Source organism: Mustela lutreola, chromosome 15 (genome assembly GCF_030435805.1).
Source record: "Mustela lutreola isolate mMusLut2 chromosome 15, mMusLut2.pri, whole genome shotgun sequence".
Taxonomy (NCBI): domain Eukaryota; kingdom Metazoa; phylum Chordata; class Mammalia; order Carnivora; family Mustelidae; genus Mustela; species Mustela lutreola.
In genome coordinates, this window is record NC_081304.1 from 13,899,827 (window position 1) to 13,921,784 (window position 21,958).

General features: G+C 44.3%; 1 protein-coding gene and 1 long non-coding RNA gene across 8 annotated transcripts; both read right to left on the reverse strand.

Moving 5' to 3' along the window:
- Positions 1-4,164: 4,164 nt before the first annotated feature.
- Positions 4,165-9,445, reverse strand: C15H17orf58 (chromosome 15 C17orf58 homolog). 6 transcript variants are annotated; one of them, XM_059148954.1, is made up of 5 exons: positions 9,283-9,432; positions 9,063-9,162; positions 6,184-6,726; positions 5,742-5,933; positions 4,165-5,127 (listed from the first exon to the last, which is right to left on the reverse strand). In XM_059148954.1, the coding sequence occupies exons 1-5, from the start codon at positions 9,283-9,285 to the stop codon at positions 4,937-4,939; spliced, it is 1,029 nt and encodes a 342-aa protein (XP_059004937.1). In that variant the 5' UTR covers positions 9,286-9,432; the 3' UTR covers positions 4,165-4,936. The 6 variants fall into 6 exon arrangements, with proteins under 6 accessions (XP_059004937.1, XP_059004936.1, XP_059004938.1 ...); XM_059148953.1 differs by having other exon boundaries at positions 9,274-9,430; XM_059148956.1 differs by having other exon boundaries at positions 4,955-5,127; positions 5,669-5,933; positions 9,274-9,445.
- Positions 9,446-11,596: 2,151 nt separating this feature from the next.
- LOC131816320 (uncharacterized) lies at positions 11,597-21,685 on the reverse strand. Of its 2 annotated transcripts, XR_009348011.1 has the most exons (4): positions 21,512-21,685; positions 19,348-19,522; positions 14,226-14,442; positions 11,597-12,872 (listed from the first exon to the last, which is right to left on the reverse strand). It is a non-coding gene; the product is annotated as an uncharacterized LOC131816320 (long non-coding RNA). The 2 variants fall into 2 exon arrangements; XR_009348010.1 differs by lacking the exon at positions 11,597-12,872 and having other exon boundaries at positions 13,953-14,442; positions 21,512-21,681.
- Between the last annotated feature and the right edge of the window lie 273 nt (positions 21,686-21,958).

A 21,958-nucleotide genomic window follows, 5' to 3' on the forward strand; every position in this document is an offset into this window, starting at 1 on the left:
ACATTGCCTTCATCTGTACATTACATAATGCCAGGCAAATTATCAGTTACGGACAGCTACTTAGAGTTTATATGGGGCATTTTTTAAATGACTTCATCCATTTTGTATTATTTTGTTGGTTGAGTTGTTTGTGGGTTTTCTCCCACATAAGAAAAGTAGTGTAAGCAGTAGGGGGAAAATGGAACCAGCAGAGGATGGTGTATTTTGCATGTCTTTCCTTTTGGTGTTCTAACCTTACACGTTGTATTACCTACTGCATTGTAATAAGAGCTTCTGTAAGATCTGCCATAGTTGGTTTATGCAGCTTTGCAAAAATTTTACTAGATTTTGCACTAATTCATGTTAGCTTTGTCCTGCCAGTTTCTGGGATTTGTCAAATCATGTTTTTAAAAAGTTTTCCTTCTGTTTAATATCACCCTGCTATGCAAAACCTTTCCCGGACCTTAGTTTCTTAAAAGAACGAACAATGTTGCTCCAGTTCCCAGTTCTTCCTTATCACAGACTCAGGTGTGCAGGTTATTCTGGGTTAATTTTATCTCATGAAGCCCATTCCTTTTTGTACATACAAATGTCACAAACCTATGCTTACAAACTTAAAGAGACTAACTGCTCAATATGAAAACATGGAAACAAAGTTTTGCTTAAAATAACTAACATGGAAGTAGTCAAATACAGGTTATTTTGTCCTTATACTTTAAAAAAAAAAAAATGTTACCTATTGTATGCGCTGTGCTGATGCAAGAATCCTACATTTTAATGAATTATAAAGTCATTCTGCATCTCGTCACGTCACAGTATTTCTGTACTATTTATTCATATATAGAGAGAGATATAGATATATATGGGCTTAATCATTTAAAACTTGTTGCAGCAAGAACTTTCCTACCTGTAGGCAATAGATTGCTATGTTTTTAACAGATTGTGGCAAATTCTAAACAGCAATTCCTTTTGTACGTAATAGGACATTTCATCCTAGAAAAATAAAGTAATGTTTTTGACATTGGATTTGGTGCAGTTTCTAATGAAATAGTGGTTTGGTTGGTTGATACACTTTCTGTAGCCGTTGGGCATTGCCAGATTGTACCAAAAAAGATAAATTTTATGGGAATCCTCAGACCAGGAAGATACTAATTTCATATGTGTATTTAATAGTATAAAGCCTTTTGTAATTTCTATCGCTGTATAAATAGACATTTTATAGTTTTATCAACTACAGAGCTTTAGTCTTGTTTCAGAAGTAATTTTTGAAAAACATTCTTATAACACATAATGAGTTTCAAAAGCTGCTTTTCTAGGAGTATTCTTTGACAAGCTCCTGCTATCCAATAAGATAAACATATCACAGCTGTTTTACTTTGTATAATCCAAGTAGTAGACTATACATTTGTGATCCGCGGTTAGGATTTTCTACCCCAGTCTTTAGGCTTGTAAATACATGTAATTTGCATCAGTAGATTTCCTTGGCTAAAAGTATTTTCGGTGCTTGTTATGTTTCATCTGCCAAGTTCACAATCCTTGAAAACCTTTCCTAATAAGTATTTTCATATTGGTAAGGCTTTTTTCTCCCATCCGGAGTCTGCAGGATTTGTATTTTAGTTAATGTCCTGCAATAGGTTTAAAAAGAAAAAATTGTGAACTTCCAGAGATCTTTTCCAAAGTAGAACAATTGTCTTTTTGTATTTCAAATGGTCTGGAGTGTTATTTAGAGACCCTGAGATTTGCTGTTGTTCATAATCTACTTTCCCAGAATCTGTAAATTGAGGTTCTTTCCTTATTTGTATTCATCTGTGTGTGTTTCTGATATTAGAGAGCCAGCCTGGTGCTGACCTTTTAAACGTGCACCTACGGACAGGCTGAGCTAGACAGGGCTAGCTACAGGGCTGAGCTACACAGTTAGCGTAGCTCCCACTCTTCGTGACTAAGGCCACTCTTGGAAGCCTCCAATTTCTTGTCCTGAAAGAGAATGGTGAGATCCCATGAGCAGAGCAGTGTCTTGTGAGTGCTTGGGCAGGGGAGGAGGGGGGTGGCAGGGGTGGGGGGGGGTGGAGAGAGCCAGCTGAGTATTTTTAATAATATGAAATATTCTGAGATACTTTGGGATACTTTGAGTAAGCTACCAGAAAAGACATTTCTTATATGATCACACCCCCAATTTGATCCAATTTGGAAATAAGAGTATATATTTTTATAGGCCTAAAAGCAAAACAAGTACTTTTTTTTTCTTGAGTTCTAAGAGCTTAATTCAAAGGAGGGATGCTGCTGGGTTCCTCTTGAAGGCAGTGGAGTATTTTACTGATGAGGGACTTACACGTGCACATAGCCTTTTATGGTCTTTGGAGCACAAATCCATGTGCTAAGAAAAATCTTCCTGTACGACAAAAGGATTAGGAACTACAATGAACTTGCTGCTTACAATTTTGCATAAAGTTAAGACTGCATCCAAGCTACTGATTGATACTGAAAATGCAATTCTTTGTAACCTTTTTAGCCTAACCCAGGATGATCTGTTTGGTCGCTCCCTCCAGTGCACGGACTCCCTTGCCCAGCACTGTTCTACCTCGTTTGAGCCTCACCTGTCTCTCATCGAGACCTGGTCTTTTTTTTTTTTTTTTTTTTTTTTAAAGATTTTATTTATTTGACAGAGAGATCACAAGTAGGCAGAGAGAGAGGGAAGCAGGCTCCCTGCTGAGCAGAGAGCCCGATGTAGGACTTGATCCCAGGACCCTGAGATCATGACCGGAGCTGAAGGCAGAGGCTTTAACCCACTGAGCCACCCAGGCGCCCCGAGACCTGGTCTTGAACTACGGCCATAGATCTGGGCAGTTTCTATAAAGCTGGCCGGTTTGTTTTCCCTCCCCGTGTGTACACACTAACCGTATGACCTCTATCTATGACACAGATTACATGATTCTGGCATCGGGTGTGCTCCCATAACTCTTCAGAAACTTAATATCATCAAAGTGGTCTAATCAAACCCTAACCCTCAGGCTTATGTAAAAGTGATTTAACTCTTCCCATTCTAACTCACGACCATCCAACCAGTAATTTATCTATTTGGCCATTTTGCAATTTTTATCACTGTGTTATTCAAGACCACCGCTTAGCCTTTTCACATTTAAAAATTCGTCTTTGGTTTTTATGACTGGTGCTATTTATGTCTCAGTTAATGTTTATCCTAAACACACACACACAGGCCAGAAGCTCTTCAATCTCGGCTTACTCTATTGCCAGTAGGTCACGTTATAATTAATGCAGTTGATTCATTCCCAAGAAGCAATCCTAGAATGATTTTTAGTAAGTTTGGGCAAAACTCATTTTTGGTAAATTCTCCAAAACTTCCTCAGTGATACTTTACCACAGAAGAGTCAGGAGCTCTCACGTGTTATTTTATCTCTTTGCCCTCTGTTTGGAACAAATAAAGTATCTCCCATCACAGGCAGACGTCATGTCTTACACTCTTGTTTCCTTGTGGATGCTCTACTGTCCTAAACATCTTTTAGGATGTATTGTGCTTCTGTTCTATGTGGCCATTAAAGACTGTCTAAAGACACATCATGAGCTCCCTGAGCACCTCTCCTCTGAGACCAGGATAGGCTGTGGGTTTTTTTTTTCTCTTTGGTGCAGTTCCTGTTTATCTTTCCTTAGGCTGTCATCTTCAGCTGTGGGTTATCCGTGTCTCTATTCACGTGTTTCAAATTAATTGATGTACAGTTTGGTCTTCTGAAAAAAAAAAACAAAAACTGTTGGGGTGCCTGGGTGGCTCAGTGGGTTAAGCCACTGCCTTCGGCTCAGGTCATGATCTCAGGGTCCTGGGATCGCATCCCGCATCGGGCTCTCTGCTCAGCGGGGAGCCTGCTTCCCCCTCTCTCTCTCTGCCTGCCTCTCAGTCTACTTGTGATTTCTCTCTGTCAAATAAATAAATAAATAATCTTAAAAAAAAAAAAAAACTGTTAAAATGTCTTGTGGACTCAAGTATAAAATCAATCTTAAATTCAGCTAGTGATTAAACCTTTTCCAAACCAACTGGAAAAATGTTTAAAATTCACATACTTGCAAGCTGTCATTGAATATCCATTCCAGGGTTTTTGGAGTAAGTTTGAGAAAGGCTTTTTCCTAAACCTGTAGAGCTCCATGAGGCTAAAAAAACCAGGTGCATCCAAGATCTGATTTCAAGGCAAGATTTACTACTTTACAAACACAAACACGATACTCGGTCTTAATAGAAAAATGACATCAGATACACCCAGAATATGTTTAGCATTGGGACAGTTGCCAGTTTGGCACAAATTGTTTCTAGGAGCAGGGAGGGAAGAGAATATTTCTTACATTTTGGTACATCAGGAACACTTGTTTGAATAATATTTTGCTTGAATTAAGCCCGTTAGTACTCTTTAAGTATAAAACTTGAATACTTGTCTTGAGTTCTGACCCTAGTGTTTTGATCTAAATGACATTTCATACATGTCTTTTGACTAGTGCGCTGTTATGTACAGAATTTAAAATGTGATGGTTTTAGTATGAAACTTGGTTTGATAATGTGATATAACCTATTCAAAGTTGTATATTTAAAATCAAGGAAATGCTTTTTTGTGAACTCTTTCTACTGAAGAATGTATTTAAATTAAAATAATTAAAAATAAACCACATGAAGCAGTGATCTGCTAACTGGACAGGTCAGTTATCTGAGCTGTGTGAATAAATGCCACTAGACTCCAGTAACTTTGCCAGGGACCTCAGAAGCATACCACTGAAGAGCGATTTTGCAAGTAAGAAAGGGGCGACTTCGAGATTAGAGTTGGAACTACACAATCCGTTCCAGAAGGAGCTGTGTGCCTTCCTCCACAGGAATTCCCCATTCCGTGAAGACAGACCGCTCCTGTCTTGTTGCTGAATGCAACACGTCTCTTATAATCCAGCAGTGCGAGGATAGTACATTTCAAACGCACTGGGTGTGAACGGCACTTTGAACTTGCCCATTCCTTTTTCGGTTAAATCTCTTCACGTAGCTGTTGCCACTCCTGAGCAATCCATCTCCTGGACGGAGCCGCCCTCTCAGGACCTGGAGCAGAGCTGTAGGGAGCTGGCGTCTCTTATGGTAAATGTGGCCCATCACAATATACCTGCTTCCTGAAAAAAAGTACCCAAAATGTAAATTCGTGGTGTCTTTTAAATGCCAAGAAACAGTAAGAACATGCAAGGCCGTCAAGGAATGCCTAAGCTTCAATCTGTTATCTTGCTGCACCTGTTAAATCTCAGATGTTTCACCCTCCCAACAACAGGTGGACACAGTCTAGGGACCTTTAGAAGATAATCAGTTTATCTGCCTATTTATTACCCACCAACATCCCAGTACAAAGGTCCTAACCACAATGTAATCAGGAGGATTTTCCAGAGCACACTTCTAGAAAGATGTGGGAGTGGGTATTCCACCCCCTCCAAAAAAAGACATTCTAAACTTTCTAAAAGCGTCTTCTGTGCCCCTCTAGCAACGTTGTTTCGTCACTCCACTTATCAACAAATATCTGAGTGCCCACTCTGTGTCAATCCATAATGTTCCCACCTTTAACCAGAGGCACGATCGGAGTGGCAGAAATACCTGTCGTCTAAATTCTATTCATTTTAGAATGCTACTCCCCCCGCCCAAACGGTATTGGGGTAACGAACAGACCAGACTGTGGCATCCAAGTTACAAGTGGTGGCACAAAAATCCGTATATGAAGTGTTCAGATCAGTTTCAATACCAGGTTTAAACTCTGGGCATGGCTTATTGCAGCTGGAGGAGTCTAGGACTAGTATGTGGACTCGGAAGAAAAACCCGTCCGGAGTGATGTACAGGCGGTTCATCTTGTACAGCCCATCCCGGTCCACCAGCAGAGTCACCAGCCGGATCCCTGTGCCGAGCACGTCCACGTCGTGCACGATTCCATTCACCGCTGCTTTCAAAAAACAAAAGAGTTTGGAGAAATGCAGAACGCTCATTTCCTCTCTTTCCCCAGTGAGTTTTGCACACATCATGGAATAGTCCACAAGGGTCTGGGGACCGCAGAATTGAGTGAGTGGGTTTCTCTAGGGTCTCCCCTAGGGCAGTCTGCGAGCACAGCCCGCGCCTGGGCTCGGAAAGGCTCGCCTCGCGGCCTGGGCTCAGCGGCCCGGGCCCGGGAGGTGCTGCGGGGCAGGGCTCACCGAATTCGCTCGCGCAGTAGGACTCGCGCTCGTCCAGGTCCACCCTGCAGGCGCGCGCGCAGGGCTCGGCGCCGGGATCCGCGTCCCTCCGCGGCGGGCTGAGGCGCGGGGGCGGTGCAGGCGCCGGCTCGGGCCCCGGGGGCGGCGCGGCGGCGCGCGGCCGGTTGGGGTGGGCGGGGCCGGCGGCAGCCTCGGCGGCGCGCGCGAGCGACCGCGCGGCCGGGAAGCGCAGGGCCCGGGCGCGTGAGCGCCGCGGGGAGTCCTCCAGCGCGGGCACGCGGCGCGGCGAGGCGCGGTTCTCGGCCTGCGCGAGGCGGGGGCTCGGCGGGCCGGCGGGCTCGCGCGCGGCCTCCCGGAAGCCGGCCCGGTTCTCGGCGGGCGGCGGGGGCTTCCGGCGTCGCGGGTCGGGCCAAGCGCGGGGAGAGGCCTCGGCCGCGCGCGGCCGCCGCGGCTCCTCAGGGACCGGCGGAGCCCGGGGCCCCGGCGTCCCCTCCGCACTCGGGCCGCCGCCGGGGTCGGGCTTCCTGTTGTGGGGTGGCGACGCTGTAGGGAAAAAAGAGGAGAGGCCGGGGAGGCCGTCAGGGAAGGAGAGGCGCGGAGGGGAGAAGCCGAGTGGGAGGGCAGCGGCGCGGGGGAGGGGAGGCTCGAAGAGGGGAGGGGAGACCCTGTGGAGAGGGCAGGGGAGGCCGAGTGGGGCGGAGAGGAGAAGCGGGAGAGCGTGAGAGGGGTGGGAAGGCGGGCGGAGGGTCTGAGAGGCCGGTGGGCGGGCGGGGTGGGGGTGAGGGGCGGGAGAAGAAAAGGCCCTGGGAGGGGAGAGGAGCTGCGGACAATGTAAACTTAGCGAGCACCTGCGAGAGGAGCGATGGCGGGGGGGCGGGGGTCGGGGGGGGGGGGGAGGCCCGGCGGGGGCGACGGAGGCCCGGAGACTTGGAAGTGAAGGCCCGGGAACGGGAGGGGCGAGAGGAAGGCGCCCCCGTGGTAAGCGGAGGGAAGCCTCAGCGTCAGGTCCGAGGAGAGCACAGGTTCCCTAGGCCCCGGGGGAAGACCGAGACGACGGTCTTGCCCTCTAAAATCGAGGCCAACTAAGAAAAATTTTCTCGCCGCGTGGGAACCTCTCATTTTGTTAAGGAACCTCTTAAAATCGATAGCTTTGTAAAATTGCCGCAACCTGTTTGTTCTAGGGCTAAACACAACGGTCAACTGTGGTTAAGTAACAAACTCTTTTTTGCCGTTTCTTTAATATATGTATAAACATCCGCCTTTTTGCTCTGTACAGTTTGTTGAGAAAGTACCAAGAGCAAACCCCAGGGGGAAAGGTCTCATATTACAGGTTCTCCTAATTGTTTAAGCGCCCCTGACAACAGAACTATTTGGTTTTCCCATCCGTGTTTACACTGTCATCTTGGTCTCTGTGAGTGGATTTTTATCCGGCTTCTTGGACACCGCTTACTCGTAAACTACGGCTAAGGAAGATTTTTAAAGCATGGCTGGGAGGCCGAGGCCCCTGGTTGAGTATAAAAGCACACGCGCACCACTTACATTTCCCCTTCCCTGGTGGCAAAAAATCTCTTAAGTGATATGGCATGAAAACAATTTTTTTTTAATTATTAATGATTTTCCCCAGCTCTGCAGACAGGTTGGTGAGCAAACTTCAGCCAGCTTGGAAGCTGGGCAATTTTCCATGCCCAGTTACACAATATCACCTCCCCGTTTGCCTGGGTCCCAGTGCCCTCCAAAGAGGCACAAGAACCTGTCTTTCTTTTTCTTTTTCTGTGGTCTCCACGGCTGGTTTTCCACATTTCTCTTTCCTTGCATGGAAGAGCTGGGTCTGCCCACGTGCAGCTCTTGCAACACTTCATTTAAAGGGATTTATCTTGCCCAATTGACAATCTCCTTTAAAATCAGCTTTCCCCCAGCAGTAATAGCTGGTTCTAGTTCGTGTTTTTACAGAGAGGTTGATTCTGACTCATTATGTCCAACGTTGTCCCATTCACAGCTGAATAAAGTTCTGGTAGATATCCAATTCCTGACAACTGTTGACCTCACAACTGCTTCCCCATTGATATCACCATCTGTTGTCATGGGAAAGATTGTCTGATATTTGGGTTAAATGCCACTGAAGTCATTCAGTTTCCATGTGGAAAAATAACCCAAAGTAAATTGCCCTGTGAGGTGCGGAAGCTGTTTTTCCCAGAGATAGGGAATCAGAAGAACATCCAAAGAAAAGCAAAACAAAAACCTCTCCCCGCAGAGAATCCCTTATTTCATTATTTCATTCCCAGTAACTTATTTTCAGCTCATGCACGAAACTCCGTGTGTGCGTGTTTTAAAGACTCAGGTACGCCCCCCCACCCCCGCCCCCACGGGCTATTCGCTGGCGCTTGCAGCCAGAGGGGAGAGATGTCCGATTTGGGCTCCCCTTCGCCCTCAGCCGCGGCGGGCGCACCCAGCGCTTCGGATCGCCCGCGGGACCCCGGCCCCGGCGCAGGGCGGACCCCGCGCTCCTCCCGGCGCCCGCCGCGTCCTGCGAGCCCGGCCCGCACGGCGCCCGAAAGGCATGCCGCGACCCCTTTTGACACTTTCCCTCCTCTGTGATGGAGCAACTACTTAACATGCAAAGTTTTCCCCAGCCTGCCCGGCTCGCTCGAGATCATTTCAGTAGCTGAACTGGCTCCTTTCCGAAAAGGCTGCCAGGACACACAAAATCTTGGGGACACAGTTTGCTCCTTCCGAACACGAACACGGACCCGGAGTCCCCTCTCCTGCCCACTCTGACCCCTTTCTCGTCCCGCCCTTCAGCGCGCCTTCTCCCCGGGTCCCCCCACCACCCCACCCCACCCCTGCTTCTCTCCCAGGACTCAGCGTTTCCCCGATCTTACCTTTTCTCTCCGCCACTGGGGCTTCGGGAGATGATCCAACGATCAAACAGAGGAGCCAGAAAGCTCTAGCTGTCATTTTCGTAGACACGGTTCCCAGGCTCTAAAACGGAGCCTGGGCTTTTGCTCTTTCTCTCCCCCCACCCCTTCTCCACACCCCCACCCCCGTTCATGCTAATGAGGGGCAGCCTTTGGGGAAACGGGAATCACTCACTGAACAGACCATTGGAACAAAACCGAGCTGCAGGGATTTCTCCCACTTCCTAAGGGGGACAAGCACATGGCCTCTCCGAGTTGTCCCAGCGAACGTCTGTGGGCAGTAACAACATCAAATCCTAAACTTGAAACCCGTGTGGGTTTGCGGACCGGAGTGGGGCGGGGGGAGGGGAGGGTGGGGCAAGTGGAGAGAGTAGGGGTGATGAGGGGCCGAGGGACAGGGTGGGGGAGAAGGAGTGATAGGAAGTTTTTTCCAGATTAAGTCAACAACAAATAGGCGGGTTCCTGCTGAAGACAACTTGGGCTTGTGGAAGGGATTCAAGATGACAGGAAAATTCCTCCGGGAATGTGTCAGGGGGTCTGAGAGAAACCAAGCCTAGGTATGGTTAAGCTATTGTACTATATATGCCACTTTTATATTCTAGAACCAGAAGGAAAAACAGCCTTGAGCAAAATAGTCTCTCTTCTTCCCATTTTTTTCTTTCTTCTTTCTTTCTCCTTCCTTCCTTCCTTTCTTTCCTTCTTTTTTCTTTCCTCTCTCAATTGAAATTAGTATCTCGGTGGCTAGATTCATCAAGCCCATGCTGAGTGCCTTCCACCCAACCAGGTGCTGGGAGATAAAAATGAGAAAAACACCTCCCCAGCTCTCTTGGGATGGCTCCTCTCCTAGAGAAAGGTGGGTCTTTTGTTTTTCTCTCTCTCTCTTTCTAAGAAAAATAAACTCATTCACTGCTTAGGTGTGAATTCTTGAAATGACTCTGTATATGAGTCCTGAGCGAAGGACCCTTTTCTTGAGATTGAACAGAAATAGCATTCACCCGGGGGGGGGGGGGGGGAATCAGCTCACCACAGCCTTACCAACGTGTATCTCATTTCAGCAGCCTCAAGCCCAAAAGGAAGGGGAAATGCACTGAGGTGAAGGCATTTTATCTGAAATATATGAGCCCAGAGTGAGATGCAGCTGCTAAAAGAAATAACAAACTTCTGCTGCAGAAATATCTTATGTCTCAAAAATAATAATGCTAGTGGACTGACCAGATTCAGGGGGGATCATGTTTTTAAGAAAGACACTGGAAAGCTTGGAGAACAATAGGGGAGTGAGAAGGCTTGGCTCCATCACCGAGTTCCTTCACAGGAACTGAGGCTAAGCAGATATTTTGTGAAAGAACCAGTTATAAGTTATAAGGTGACATGTTTAATTCCAATTTAAGAAAAGCTATTCTAGCAGCCGAGATCTCCAAGAAAGCAGGCTGCTTTGAAGGAAGGTATCCTTCTTTGGGAAAACTGGAGCCAGAGTGGGGATCCAAAGAGAATGTCCATCATTCACCATAGGGCGGAGTGCCTGGCTGGCTCAGTTGGAAGCGCACGCAACTCTTGATCTCTGGGTGTTAGTTCGAGCCCCATGTGGGGTGTAGAGATGACTAAAAATAAATAAACTTTTAATTAAAAATACTGAAGAAGAGTTTCCTGAATTAGGTGTGCTGTGGTTTGAGAGATACAGTGAAGCAAATATATTCATCCAGAGAGGAGGCTGACTAGCCACAGGCTAATTTTATATTGGAGGGAGTCACTATCCTCTGTAGTCTGGTCCTCAGCTTTCTTGAGCTTGAAACTCACTTATGTCCATGCATCAGTTTTGTGGGACTGACTCATATTAAACAAACTCATAAGAAGAAGATGTATAAACCAGACCATTACTTATTAATTTGCAATGGAGAGGCTATAGCAAAGATGATTCAGCAATCTGATTATTAACCAGAAGTTTGCTTGTTGAGCACTAAATTGAATTGCAGCTCATGGTGGGCTAATCTTCCTCATTCGGGTTTTAGAGGAGTGAGTTCTCTATTTCCTTCTAAAGACTAAACCTCTCCAGTCTCTGCAAAGCCTGTGTACGCCAGAGTCAGTGTCTCCAGCCTCTGGAGGCTTGTGTTCTCGAGGCCCAGTGTACAGATGTCCTCAGATCCCCTTCTTTCACATGCTCTTTAAGTCAAGTGGAATAAAATTAATTAGGCTTAAGCTTTCTCATTTACAACCACATCTCAGACATGCCTGCTTGCTTGAGATTATATTCAAGTCACCCAGATCCAATGTGGGGTGTTCCCGAAACTCTTCTGTTGCAGGAATGTTGTGAATGCCCCGAAGCCCACACCCTGAAATGTAGAGGCAGAGAGCCGGCTGGATGGCTCCCACGGGCTCTTAGAGATTTCCCGGGTGGCACCAGCCTGGACGAACTTGCCAGAGTCCAGGTTGGGTCTTGGGCAGCGTCTGGCTCAGCAACGACACTAGAGGTGGAAGGCACAAAGAGCTCAAAGAGACAGATCCACGTGAGCCAGAATGCCACTTTATTAATTTGCAACAAGAAACTGACTCAGGCAGACGGACATGCTTATGTCTGCCCGTCTAGCCTTGTCTTTCTATACACAAGTCACATGGGAAGTCAAATTATCATCAGGGTGCTTGGTAATGTAAACCAGAGCAAAAGGAATCTGTCATAGGATTGGAATGTTTGACGGTATTGGTTTTTTGTAACCTAATGTGTCTGTCTTCATAATAGGCACATACACTTGTCACGTGGAAGAATCTAAGAGCCTAACTGCCTTCCTCTCCCCTGCCAATTTCTGGCATTTTTAGTGTCTCTTTCCACTTAGCAAATATTTATTGAGTGTCTACTATGTGTTGTAGAATAAAGAATTTGTGCCAGGTTCCTGGCATGGAGCTCCTAAAAGCCTTGATATTTCCCAGGTGATAGAAATGTCATAGTTACTAATGAGATTTCCGGATGACACTTGAGTTTTGCTAGCGAGGTGACTCTTGGAGGTCTCCTTGGTAGCTTCAGGAAGGGATCTGGTCACCAGAAGGACCAACCATGCAATTAGAGAGGCAGAACTTCGAGCCCACCTGACCTCCAAGGAGGGAAAAGAGGCTGTAGATTAGGTTCAGTTGTATGGCCAATGATTTAATCCATCTGGCCTGCAGAAGGAAATCCCAATGAAAACTCAGTGGGCTTCCTGGCTGGTGATGTGCTAAGGGAGTGATGTTCCCTAATCCGTGGAAAGAGCACACAGAAGCTATGCATTTGGGACCTTTCAGATCTCATCCTATATATTTCTTCGTGTAGCTGGTCCTGATTTGTCTCCTGTATCATAAAATTGTGATCATTAAGTGCAATGCTTTCCTGTTCTGTGCTTGGTTACAGAAAATTAGCACACCTGAGGGAATCAAGAGAACCCCCCAGTCTGCAGCCAGGCGGTAGGAAATAGGAGTGGTATTGCTGTGGAGCGCCCCCTTTAAACAGTGGGGTCTGCACTAACTCTGGGTGGTTATGGCCAGAACTGAACTCTAGTCCGCCAGCTGGCATCAAAATACTATATTCCGGGCACTGTTTTAGGAGCCAGAAATCTCAGTCTCCCTCATCCTTCGACAAGAGTACAATATTTGCTTTGTTTCCCATGCGGTAGATCGTGGTCACGATTTCAGGACCATCTTGATGGTGAGCAGGGTCTCCCCAGATTCTTCAAACTTTCAAAGACAACCCCGAGGTTTACTCCCACAGGGACCGGACTGATCCTGGGATGTTAGGACATCGATCCTCCCCTACTGTGGAAAATAACATTCAATTACAGCATTGAGTGCAATTATTAAGAAGCTGTACCTGTTAGAGAGAAAGGGGAGACCACATGAAGGTGGCTGGAGAAGCCACGTAAACTCTGGTTTGAAAAATGACTGCGGTTCACGGTCTCAACCAAGGAGGACGCGCGCTGTAGGCCGACAGCAGCACATGCGGCTGGGGAGGTATGAGCGATCCTGAGTCCACCCAAGCCCCAGAAGCATGATGGCACCCAAGGGAAGCCCCCCCACCCCACCCCATGGCAGAAAGTGCTGGAAAGCCTCAGTGCCCTACGGGCAAACTCTCCCTCAGACAACGGTGAGTCCAGGAGAAGTGAGTAGCTGGGTTTTTGTGTTTGGTTTTTTAACTCTTTGCTGTATTTTCCTATCACTCTACATTATTTGTAATGGAACATTTGGAAAATAAAAGGGTAGACACGAGAACTATAGAATATAGGCCTCGCTTCACTACCACTACACCTCCCCAACCTTACAACATCTCCATATATTTCTTTCCCAGCTCCTTTTTGGCTATCGTTGTTACACGGGGGTGGGCAGTGTCTACACTGCTTCAGATCCTGTGTTGTTTGCATGACACCATGACAAAAAGGCTTCCCCATTTATGTTTTGTGCGTACAGTTTCTGGATCCAGCTCTTATTCAATGAAAACTGTTCAAAATACTATTAAAAACTCTTTGTGGGGCACCTGGGTGCTCAGTGGGTTAAGCCTCTGCCTTTAGCTCAGGTCATGATCCCGGGTCCTAGGATCGAGCCCCATGCCGGGCTCTTTGCTCAGCGGGGAGTCTGCTTCCCCCTCACTCTCTCTGCTTGCTTGTGAACTCTTTCTGTCAAATAAGTAAATAATAAAATCTTAAAAACAAAACAAAACAAAACAAAAAAATTCTTTGTAAATGTGAAATCTCCTAACTGCATAATACGTTGTCATGGGGACAAACCCTAAGTTATGAACATTTCAGGCAGTTCACAATCGTAACTAGTGTAAAGCTTTCTGTGTCCCCATCATTTGAGGAATGGATAAATTGTGACATACTGGAATACTACAGAGCAGGGTTTGGGTTTGTTTTTGTTTTTCTAAGATTTTATTTTATTTTATTATTTTTAAAGATTTTATTTATTTATTTGACAGAGCGAGATCACGAGTAGGCAGAGAGAGAGAGGAGGAAGCAGGCTCCCGCCAAGCAGAGAGCCTGACACAGGACTTGATCCCAGGACCCTGAGATCACGACCCAAGGCAAAGGCAGAGGCCTAACCCACTGAGCCACCCAGGCACCCAAGATTTTATTTTTATGTGATCTCTACACCCACAAGGGGGCTTGAACTTACAACCTGGAGATCAGGAGTTGCATGCTTTCCCAATGAGCCAGCCAGATGCCCCCAGAGCGGGGTTTCTTGGCCTCAGCACTACTAACATTGACGCTGAGATGATTCTTTGTTGTGCACTGCAGGATTGTGACCAGTTTCCACCTTTCCCCCACCTTAGCCACTGGGTACCAGTAGTGCCTTCTACCTCCAACTGTCTTCCAGCAATGCCAAATGTCTCCTGGGGACAAAATTGTGAACCACATTTGTTGCCATAAACCAAGGAAGATAAATGAGTTGCAATTACAAAAGCAAAATATACATCAGTCTCATAAAAATGATCTCAAGTAAAAAAAAGTCTGACACAAAACACCATATACTCTGTAATTGCATTTCTGTAGGTTCATAAATAGACAAAACTAATTCAGGATGCAAAAGGTCAGGATATTTTTGGGACTTAGTACTGGAAAGAGTGTGGCAGGGGCTAGGTGGTGTTTTCTGAGGTGTTGGAGTGTTCTATTGTTTGACCTAATAATTTTTGATATCTTGCATAAGAAATGTTACTAGTTTATATTAGTCAAATCCGTTGGCTGCTTTTTTGTGATATTTTCCATCCCTTTATAAAATCCTTTAAAATGTGTATAAATAATACATATTCTTTGCAGAATAGATAATACAAAAGAAAAAGAAAAATCAACAACAATCTTATTATCTAGAAATAACTACTATGGATATTTTGGTGTATCAGTTTCCTGACTTTTTTCTACACATATATGTGTGTGTAAATATGTTACATAGTTTCTTTTTTTTTTAATATTTTTTATTTATTCATTTGACAGAGAGAGAGAGAGATCACAAGCAGGCAGAGAGGCAGGCAGAGAGAGGGAGAAGCAGGCTCCCTGCTGAGGAGAAAGCCTGATGTGAGGTTGATCCCAGGACCCTGGGATCATGACCTGAGCTGAAGGCAGAGGCTTAACCCACTGAGCCACCCAGGCACCCCACATAGTTTCTTTATATAAAAGTGGGAGCAGGTATATAGATACTTTTAAGATGGTTTTGAAGGGGCGTCTGGGTGGCTCAGTGGGTTAAGCCTCTGCCTTTGGCTCGGGTCATGATCCCAGGGTCCTGGGATCAACCTCACATTAGGCTCTCTGCTCAGCGGGGAGCCTGCTTCTCCCTCTCTCTCTGCCTGCCTCTCTGCCTGCTTGTGATCTCTCTCTGTCAAACAAATAAACAAAATCTTTAAAAATTTGTTAATGATATGTTAACATTTTCCTGTTTCATTCAGTACATGATTCCATCATATGTACATATGTATTTAGAATATTTTTTAAAGATTTTTTTATTTTTACGTAGTCTCTATACCCAATGTGGAGTTTGAACTCGTGATCCCAAGATCAAGAATCCCATGCTCTTCTGACTGAGCCAGCCAGGTCATTTTTAATGACTGGAAATGACTCCCATGGTCATTTTTAATGACTGAATTCCTAGACATTGTATTGCTGGGCCAAATATATGGTAATTTCAGTGTTTTTGCTACATATTGCTAATTTGTCCCCCAAATACATTGTACCAGTTCACACTGACCAGCAATCGATGTAGGTATGTAATAATAATAATACTTCTCTACATTGGGATATCAAATTATCATTATTTGATATCCTTGTTGTTCGGAAAAGTTTTATTTCTTTTTTAAAGGGTTTCTGGAGTGCCTGGCTGGCTCAGTCAGAGGAGCATATTTGACTCTTGATCTTTGAGGTTGTGACTTTGAGCCCTACACTGGGCATAAAGATAACTTAAAAATAAAAATCTTTTAAAAAAATAAAGAAAGAGGGGCGCCTGGGTGGCTCAGTGGGTTAAGCCGCTGCCTTCGGCTCAGGTCATGATCTCAGGGTCCTGGGATCGAGTCCCGCATCGGGCTCTCTGCTCAGCAGGGAGCCTGCTTCCTCCTCTCTCTCTCTCTGCCTGCCTCTCTGCCTACTTGTGATTTCTCTCTGTCAAATAAATAAATAAAATCTTAAAAAAAAAAAAAAAAAAAAAAAAAAATAAAATAAAGAAAGAAATGTTTTAATTTGCATTTCCTTAATTGCTGGTGACATTGTAGATTTTCTCATGGATTTATTGGCCATTTGGATTCCTTCTTTGGCTAAGTGCCTGTTCTTAGTTTTTGTCTTAGTCTTTGTCTTAGAATCTTAACTCTTCGTCCATTATATATATTGCAGATATTTCCTCACAAAATTTTGTTGATTTTTAACCTGTTAGTGATTTATTGGCTATCAAATTTTTAAATTTTGTATAGTAAAATCCATCAATCTTTTGTTTAACAACGTCCCCAGTGTCTTTGTGTCATGCTTAGACATTCTCCAACTCAAAATTATGTATATAATTTTGAATATATATCAGCCTCTATTTTTCTAGTGCTTGTAGTTAAAACTTGATTCCATCTGGAATTTATTTAGATACGTAGTATGAGGTAAGAATCTAATTTATTTTTTTCTAAAATAGCTAGAAAGTTGTCTAACCCATTTGCCAAATAAATCCATCCTTTCCTAAATTTGAGATGTTACCTTTGACATAAACAGTATTAACTTCTAAAAAATTTAGGTCTATTTCTAGATTTTCTTTTACTCCCTCTGTCTACTCCATGTTTATATTCAGACATTGTTATAATTAGAGTAATTATAACACACCTTTCTTTTTAAAAATTGCCTATCGCAGTGTTTTGTTTTCCCTAGCATACTCTGCTAAATTTTAGAAATTCTGTTGGATGTTTTGAATTTACATTAAATGGATAGGTTTATTTGTAAAGGAATTGAGAGTTGTCCCATATTTTCTTTCTGTCCATGAAAATGGCATATCTCTATATTTCTTTGAGTCTTCTTTCCCCCATTAGGATATCATTTTCTTTTTTTTTTTTTTTTTAGGATATCATTTTCTTGATCTAAGCTCTAAACACATCTTTATGTTAAATTTATTTCCGGTTTTTTTTAAAAAAAGATTACTTATTTATTTATTTGACCGACAGAGATCACAAGTAGGCAGAGAGAAAGGAGGAAGCAGGGTCCCTGCTGAGCAGAGAGCCTGATGCAGGGCTCAATCCCAAGACCCTGGGATCATGACCTGACCTGAAGGCAGAGGCTAAACCCACTGAGCCACCCAGGTGTGCCTGGTATTTTGTATTTTTGATGTAATGTAGAAAAGATCTTTTTGTCTTTTATATTTTCTAACTGCTTTTGGTAGGTGTATAGAAAAGCTACTAATTTGTATATCCATTCATTTTGTATATCCCAATCTGTATATTTCTCAAAATATTCCAAACTATCTTTTTTTTAAGTTTTTATTTATTCATCTATTTTAAGTTATCTCTATACCCCACATGGGGCTTGAACTCATGACCCTGAGAACAAGAGCCACACGCTCTTCCCTGAGCCAGCCAGGCACACCTCAAACTATTTTTCAACGAGTTTTTCCCAAAGGAAACTGTGTAATCTAAAAAATATTTTGCCTCCTCTTCCCAAACCTTTAACTTTTTTATTACATTGACGAGAACTTTCCAAACCTTGTTGAATAATATCAATCAGTCATCACCTTTGTTTTACTAATATTTCCTCATGTATAGAGAATACCTCAAATGTTTCATTAAAAAAATTTTTATTTATTTATTTGAGAGAAAGAGAGCATGCACAAAAGAGCAGGGGGAGGGAGAAGCTGACTCCCTATTGAGCAGGGAGCCCTACAAGGGTCTCGACCCCAAGACCCTGGGATCATGACCTGAGCTGAAGGTAGATGTTTAACTAACTGAACCAGACACCCAGGCACCCCACAATTTACTTACTTACTGATTTATTTATTTTTAAAAGATTTTATTTATTTGATAGAGAGAAAGAAAGGAAGCAAGTGACCACAAGCAGGGGGAGCGGCAGAGGAAGAGGGAGAAGCAGCCTTCGGATGAGCAGGGAGCCCAGCGTGGGGCTTGACCGCAGGACACTGGGATCATGACTTGAACTGAAGGCAGATGCTTAACCAACTGAGCCACCCAAGTGCCCCACACAATTTTTTTTTTAAGATTTTATTTATTTATTTGACAGACAGAGATCACAAGTAGGCAGAGAGGCAGGCAGAGAGGAAAGGAAGCAGGCTCCCAGTGGAGCAGAGAGCACGATGTGGAGCTTGATCCCAAGACCCTGGGATCATGACTGGAGCCGAAGGCAGAGGCTTAACGCACTGAGCCACCCAGGTGCCCCTAGTTTTATTTTTCTAAAGTAATCTCTACACTCAACATGGTGCTCAAACCCGTAAGTCCAAGATCAAGAGTTGCACACTCCTCTGACTGAACCAGCCAAGCACTCCTTTCTCCTTTTCATTCTAGGAGACTTTCTTGACTCTGTACTTCATGTCACTGATTTCATGCTCAGTACTGTCTACTCTGCCTTTGGCTCCTTCCAACAGGATTTTAAGGCTAAGGAATTCGTAGTTGGCTTCTTTTGGGGTTCATCCTGCTGTTCTTCCACATCAACCTACTCCCTTCTTACAACTTCCTGATTGCAAGGACCATGTCTTCTCATATTTATCTGAGAATGGCTAACGGTTTCTTGAGATTCACTTCAGGATTCTTTGTCATCATTAGTTGAGGTGTGCTCTTCCTCTGAACATTTTTAAGGGAAGATATTTTTTATTATGAATATTACAAGCATTTACAGATTTATTGAGAATAATAGAGTTAATACTTGGATAAGCCTGACCCAATTTTGTAAAACCTTAACATTTTTTCTATATTTGCTTCATGTTTTCTTGGTATTAAAAAATTACTGTCCTTTTCCATTATTCCAAAAATTTTACTGTCAAAACAGGATCTAATTAAAAAAGAAACTACTAGGGCACCTGGGTGGCCCAGTCAGCTAAATGTCTGCCTTTGGATCAGGTCATGATCCCAGGGTCTCTGGATCAAGCCCTGCATTGGGCTCCCTGTTCAGGGGAAAGTCTGCTTCTCCCTCTCTCTCTGCCTGCTACTCCCCCTGCTTGTGCTCTCTCTCTCTGTCAAATAAATACATAAAATACTTAAAAAAAAAAAAAAGAAATTACTGGTTAGTCAATATAATTAAGATGCCATAATTTCAGAGTAAACATTTAATTTTAAAAATTATACCTGTAGGGATGCCTGGGTGGCTCAGTTGGTTAGGCAGCTGCCTTTGGCTCAGGTCATGATCCCAGCATCCTGGGATCGAGTCCCACATTGGGCTCCTTGCTTGGCAGGGAGCCTGCTTCTCCTCTGCCTCTGCTTGTCACTCTGTCTGCCTGTGCTCACTCTCGCTCTTCTCTCTCTGACAAATAAATAAATAAAATCTTTTTAAAAAAATTATACATGTAGTTGTCAGTAGTCAGTCTCCAAGATGGCTGGCCCCCAATGACCCCCACTTCCTGGTATTTATACTCGGTGTGGTCCCCTCTCACATTGTAGCAGGACTGGTCTGAGTCATTAAAGGTTACAAAGTCTGAACTCTTATCTCAGGTGTGCATTCTCTATTTCTCTAATTCTCTATTTCTATTCTCATTTACTATGGGGCAAGTCAGCTGCTAAGCTGGGAAGACACTCAGACAGTCTATAAGAGCTCATGTGACAAGGAACTGAGGGCTTCAGTCATCAGCCAAAAAGTGGGCTTGAAAGCAGACCCTTCCCACTTGAGTCTTCAGATGAGACCACAGCCCCAACCCACCGACTGCCTGAAAGAAACCTTTGAGAGACCTAAGCAGAATCACCCAGCTAAAGCACTCCCAGCTTCCTGGGCCACAGAATGTGTCATTAATAACGTTTAGTATTTTAAGCTGCCAAATTTGGGGGTAATTTGTCTTGCAGGTATAGAAACTACTACACAGCTAAAGCCCCTTATGTCCTCCCAAATCCAATTTTGTTCCCTTCCTAGAGATAATTTTTATGCTGGACTTGGGATTTCTATCATTCTCTTGGATGTTTTCTATTACTATAGCAACTACTATTGTTAAAAAAAAGTCTCATGAATTGATTTTGAAGGTTTTTAAAAAAATTCTAATTCCAAATTTTGGAACATCCAGTATAAACAAGTACTTGAACTTCAATAAATAGTCTTTTAAATGAATGATTATAAAATTGGGGAAAGTTTCCTTTCTTGATTTGGGGACTACTTTCCTGTCTAATGTTACAAGGATATAAAAAAGAACATCTGTTGTTAATAATAATGATAGTTATAATAATAGCTGGTATCTACTGAGCAGTATTCCAAGTATTACATCTTTACATCAACCTAGGAGTTGATGATCTTATTACCCCAGTTTTACAGATCAGTAACTAAGACACAGAAAGGCTAACAGCTTGCCCGAGGTTAGTCAGCTAGTACTCAAATGATATCAAAACCTTTAGCCACTTCTAGTGCTCTTTATATAAGGTCAAATTTTTTAAAAAAAGGAAAAAGAGCAAATTAACACATGGTGCTAGAGGCCTCCTCTACAAGTGGCCATAATAGCTGCCTCTCCATTCCTTATCCATGTTCCCCCTTACCCACAGCTGGACAGAGCCCTATGCCTGGTAGGGAGACCCCAAACTTTCTTCCTGTAGGACCTGAGTTCTCGGCAGCTCTGTCTTTAGCAGGTTGCTGTACTTTCCCATTAACCAGCTGGGACAAGGGCACACTGAGAAGTGCCCCTGGTAAGTTCTTGGGCTCCAGACATTGTCTGGTGGGGCCATTTTCCACTTGGTAATCGTATGGATTTCACAGGCTAATTCAGGGACAGTCACCGCTGGGGCTGCTCCAACAGACTACCGTAGACTGGGTGGCTTAAGCAATAGACATTTATTTCTCAGAGTTCTGCAGTTCTGGGGCTGAAAGTCTGAGATCAGGGTGCCAGCATTTTGGGGTTCTGATGAGAGCTCTCTTCCTGGCTTACAGAAACCTCGTGCTGTATCTGAGAGAGAGAGAGAGGACTAGAGAGAGAGAGAATCCATCTTTATGACATCATCTAAATCTACTTACTTCTCAAAGGCCCCCTCATAATACCATAACATTGTGGGTTAGAGCTTCAATATATAGATTTTGGAGTGACATAAACACTCAGCCCACAACAGTGGCTGCTTTGTCTTCAGCAGCATGAGGAATCCCAAATAGCCAAGAGGCACTCTCAGCCTCCAAATGAAGGGATCCAGGATGGGGTTTCCTTGTCTAAACATTTCTCCCTTGGGTACGGGGACCTCTGGATCCACTGAGTCCCAGGTGACTGGCAAGGAAAGCAAAAAGTTCTTCCGGTGAGTTTTGAGGGGTCATAGTGGGAAGGACCATTACCATCTCTCCTTGGTTCCTGGACCTGGAAATCCGGGCAGTGTCTAAATCTGGAAACGGTAGTGTTGGTAGAAGCCCTCCAGGCGAGGAAGACAAATCCATACCCAGAACACGGGTCCCTGTGAGGACAAGACGCTGTCCACACACCCCGGTGTTGTCATTGCAAACAAGGGATTATTGTTTTGCCCCGGAGTTGTGACCCTCCCCTTGGAGACGCGCCCTCTGCTGGCCTTTCCTAACATCTGCGGCCACAAAGCATCTAATGTGCCGGTTAGTTCCGCCCTGCTTTCGGTAGCCCTTGCTCCTTTCATTTGAAGAGTTTCAGATGTCTCCTCCTAGTGTCATTGATGATGTTGCTTGTGGTTCTGCTTCTCATTACTCTTGTTGCTTTTGTGGGATTTCCAAGAAGAGTAGAGAGAAATGTCAACTTTACTGTAGTTTTAATACTGG

Coding starts and splice junctions, on each gene's coding strand:
- C15H17orf58 (XM_059148953.1), bottom strand. Junction 6,727..9,062: donor CCCAGTGGCGGAGAGAAAAG/GTAAGATCGGGG, acceptor TTTTCCCTACAG/CGTCGCCACCCCACAACAGG. Junction 5,934..6,183: donor CTACTGCGCGAGCGAATTCG/GTGAGCCCTGCC, acceptor TTTTGAAAGCAG/CGGTGAATGGAATCGTGCAC.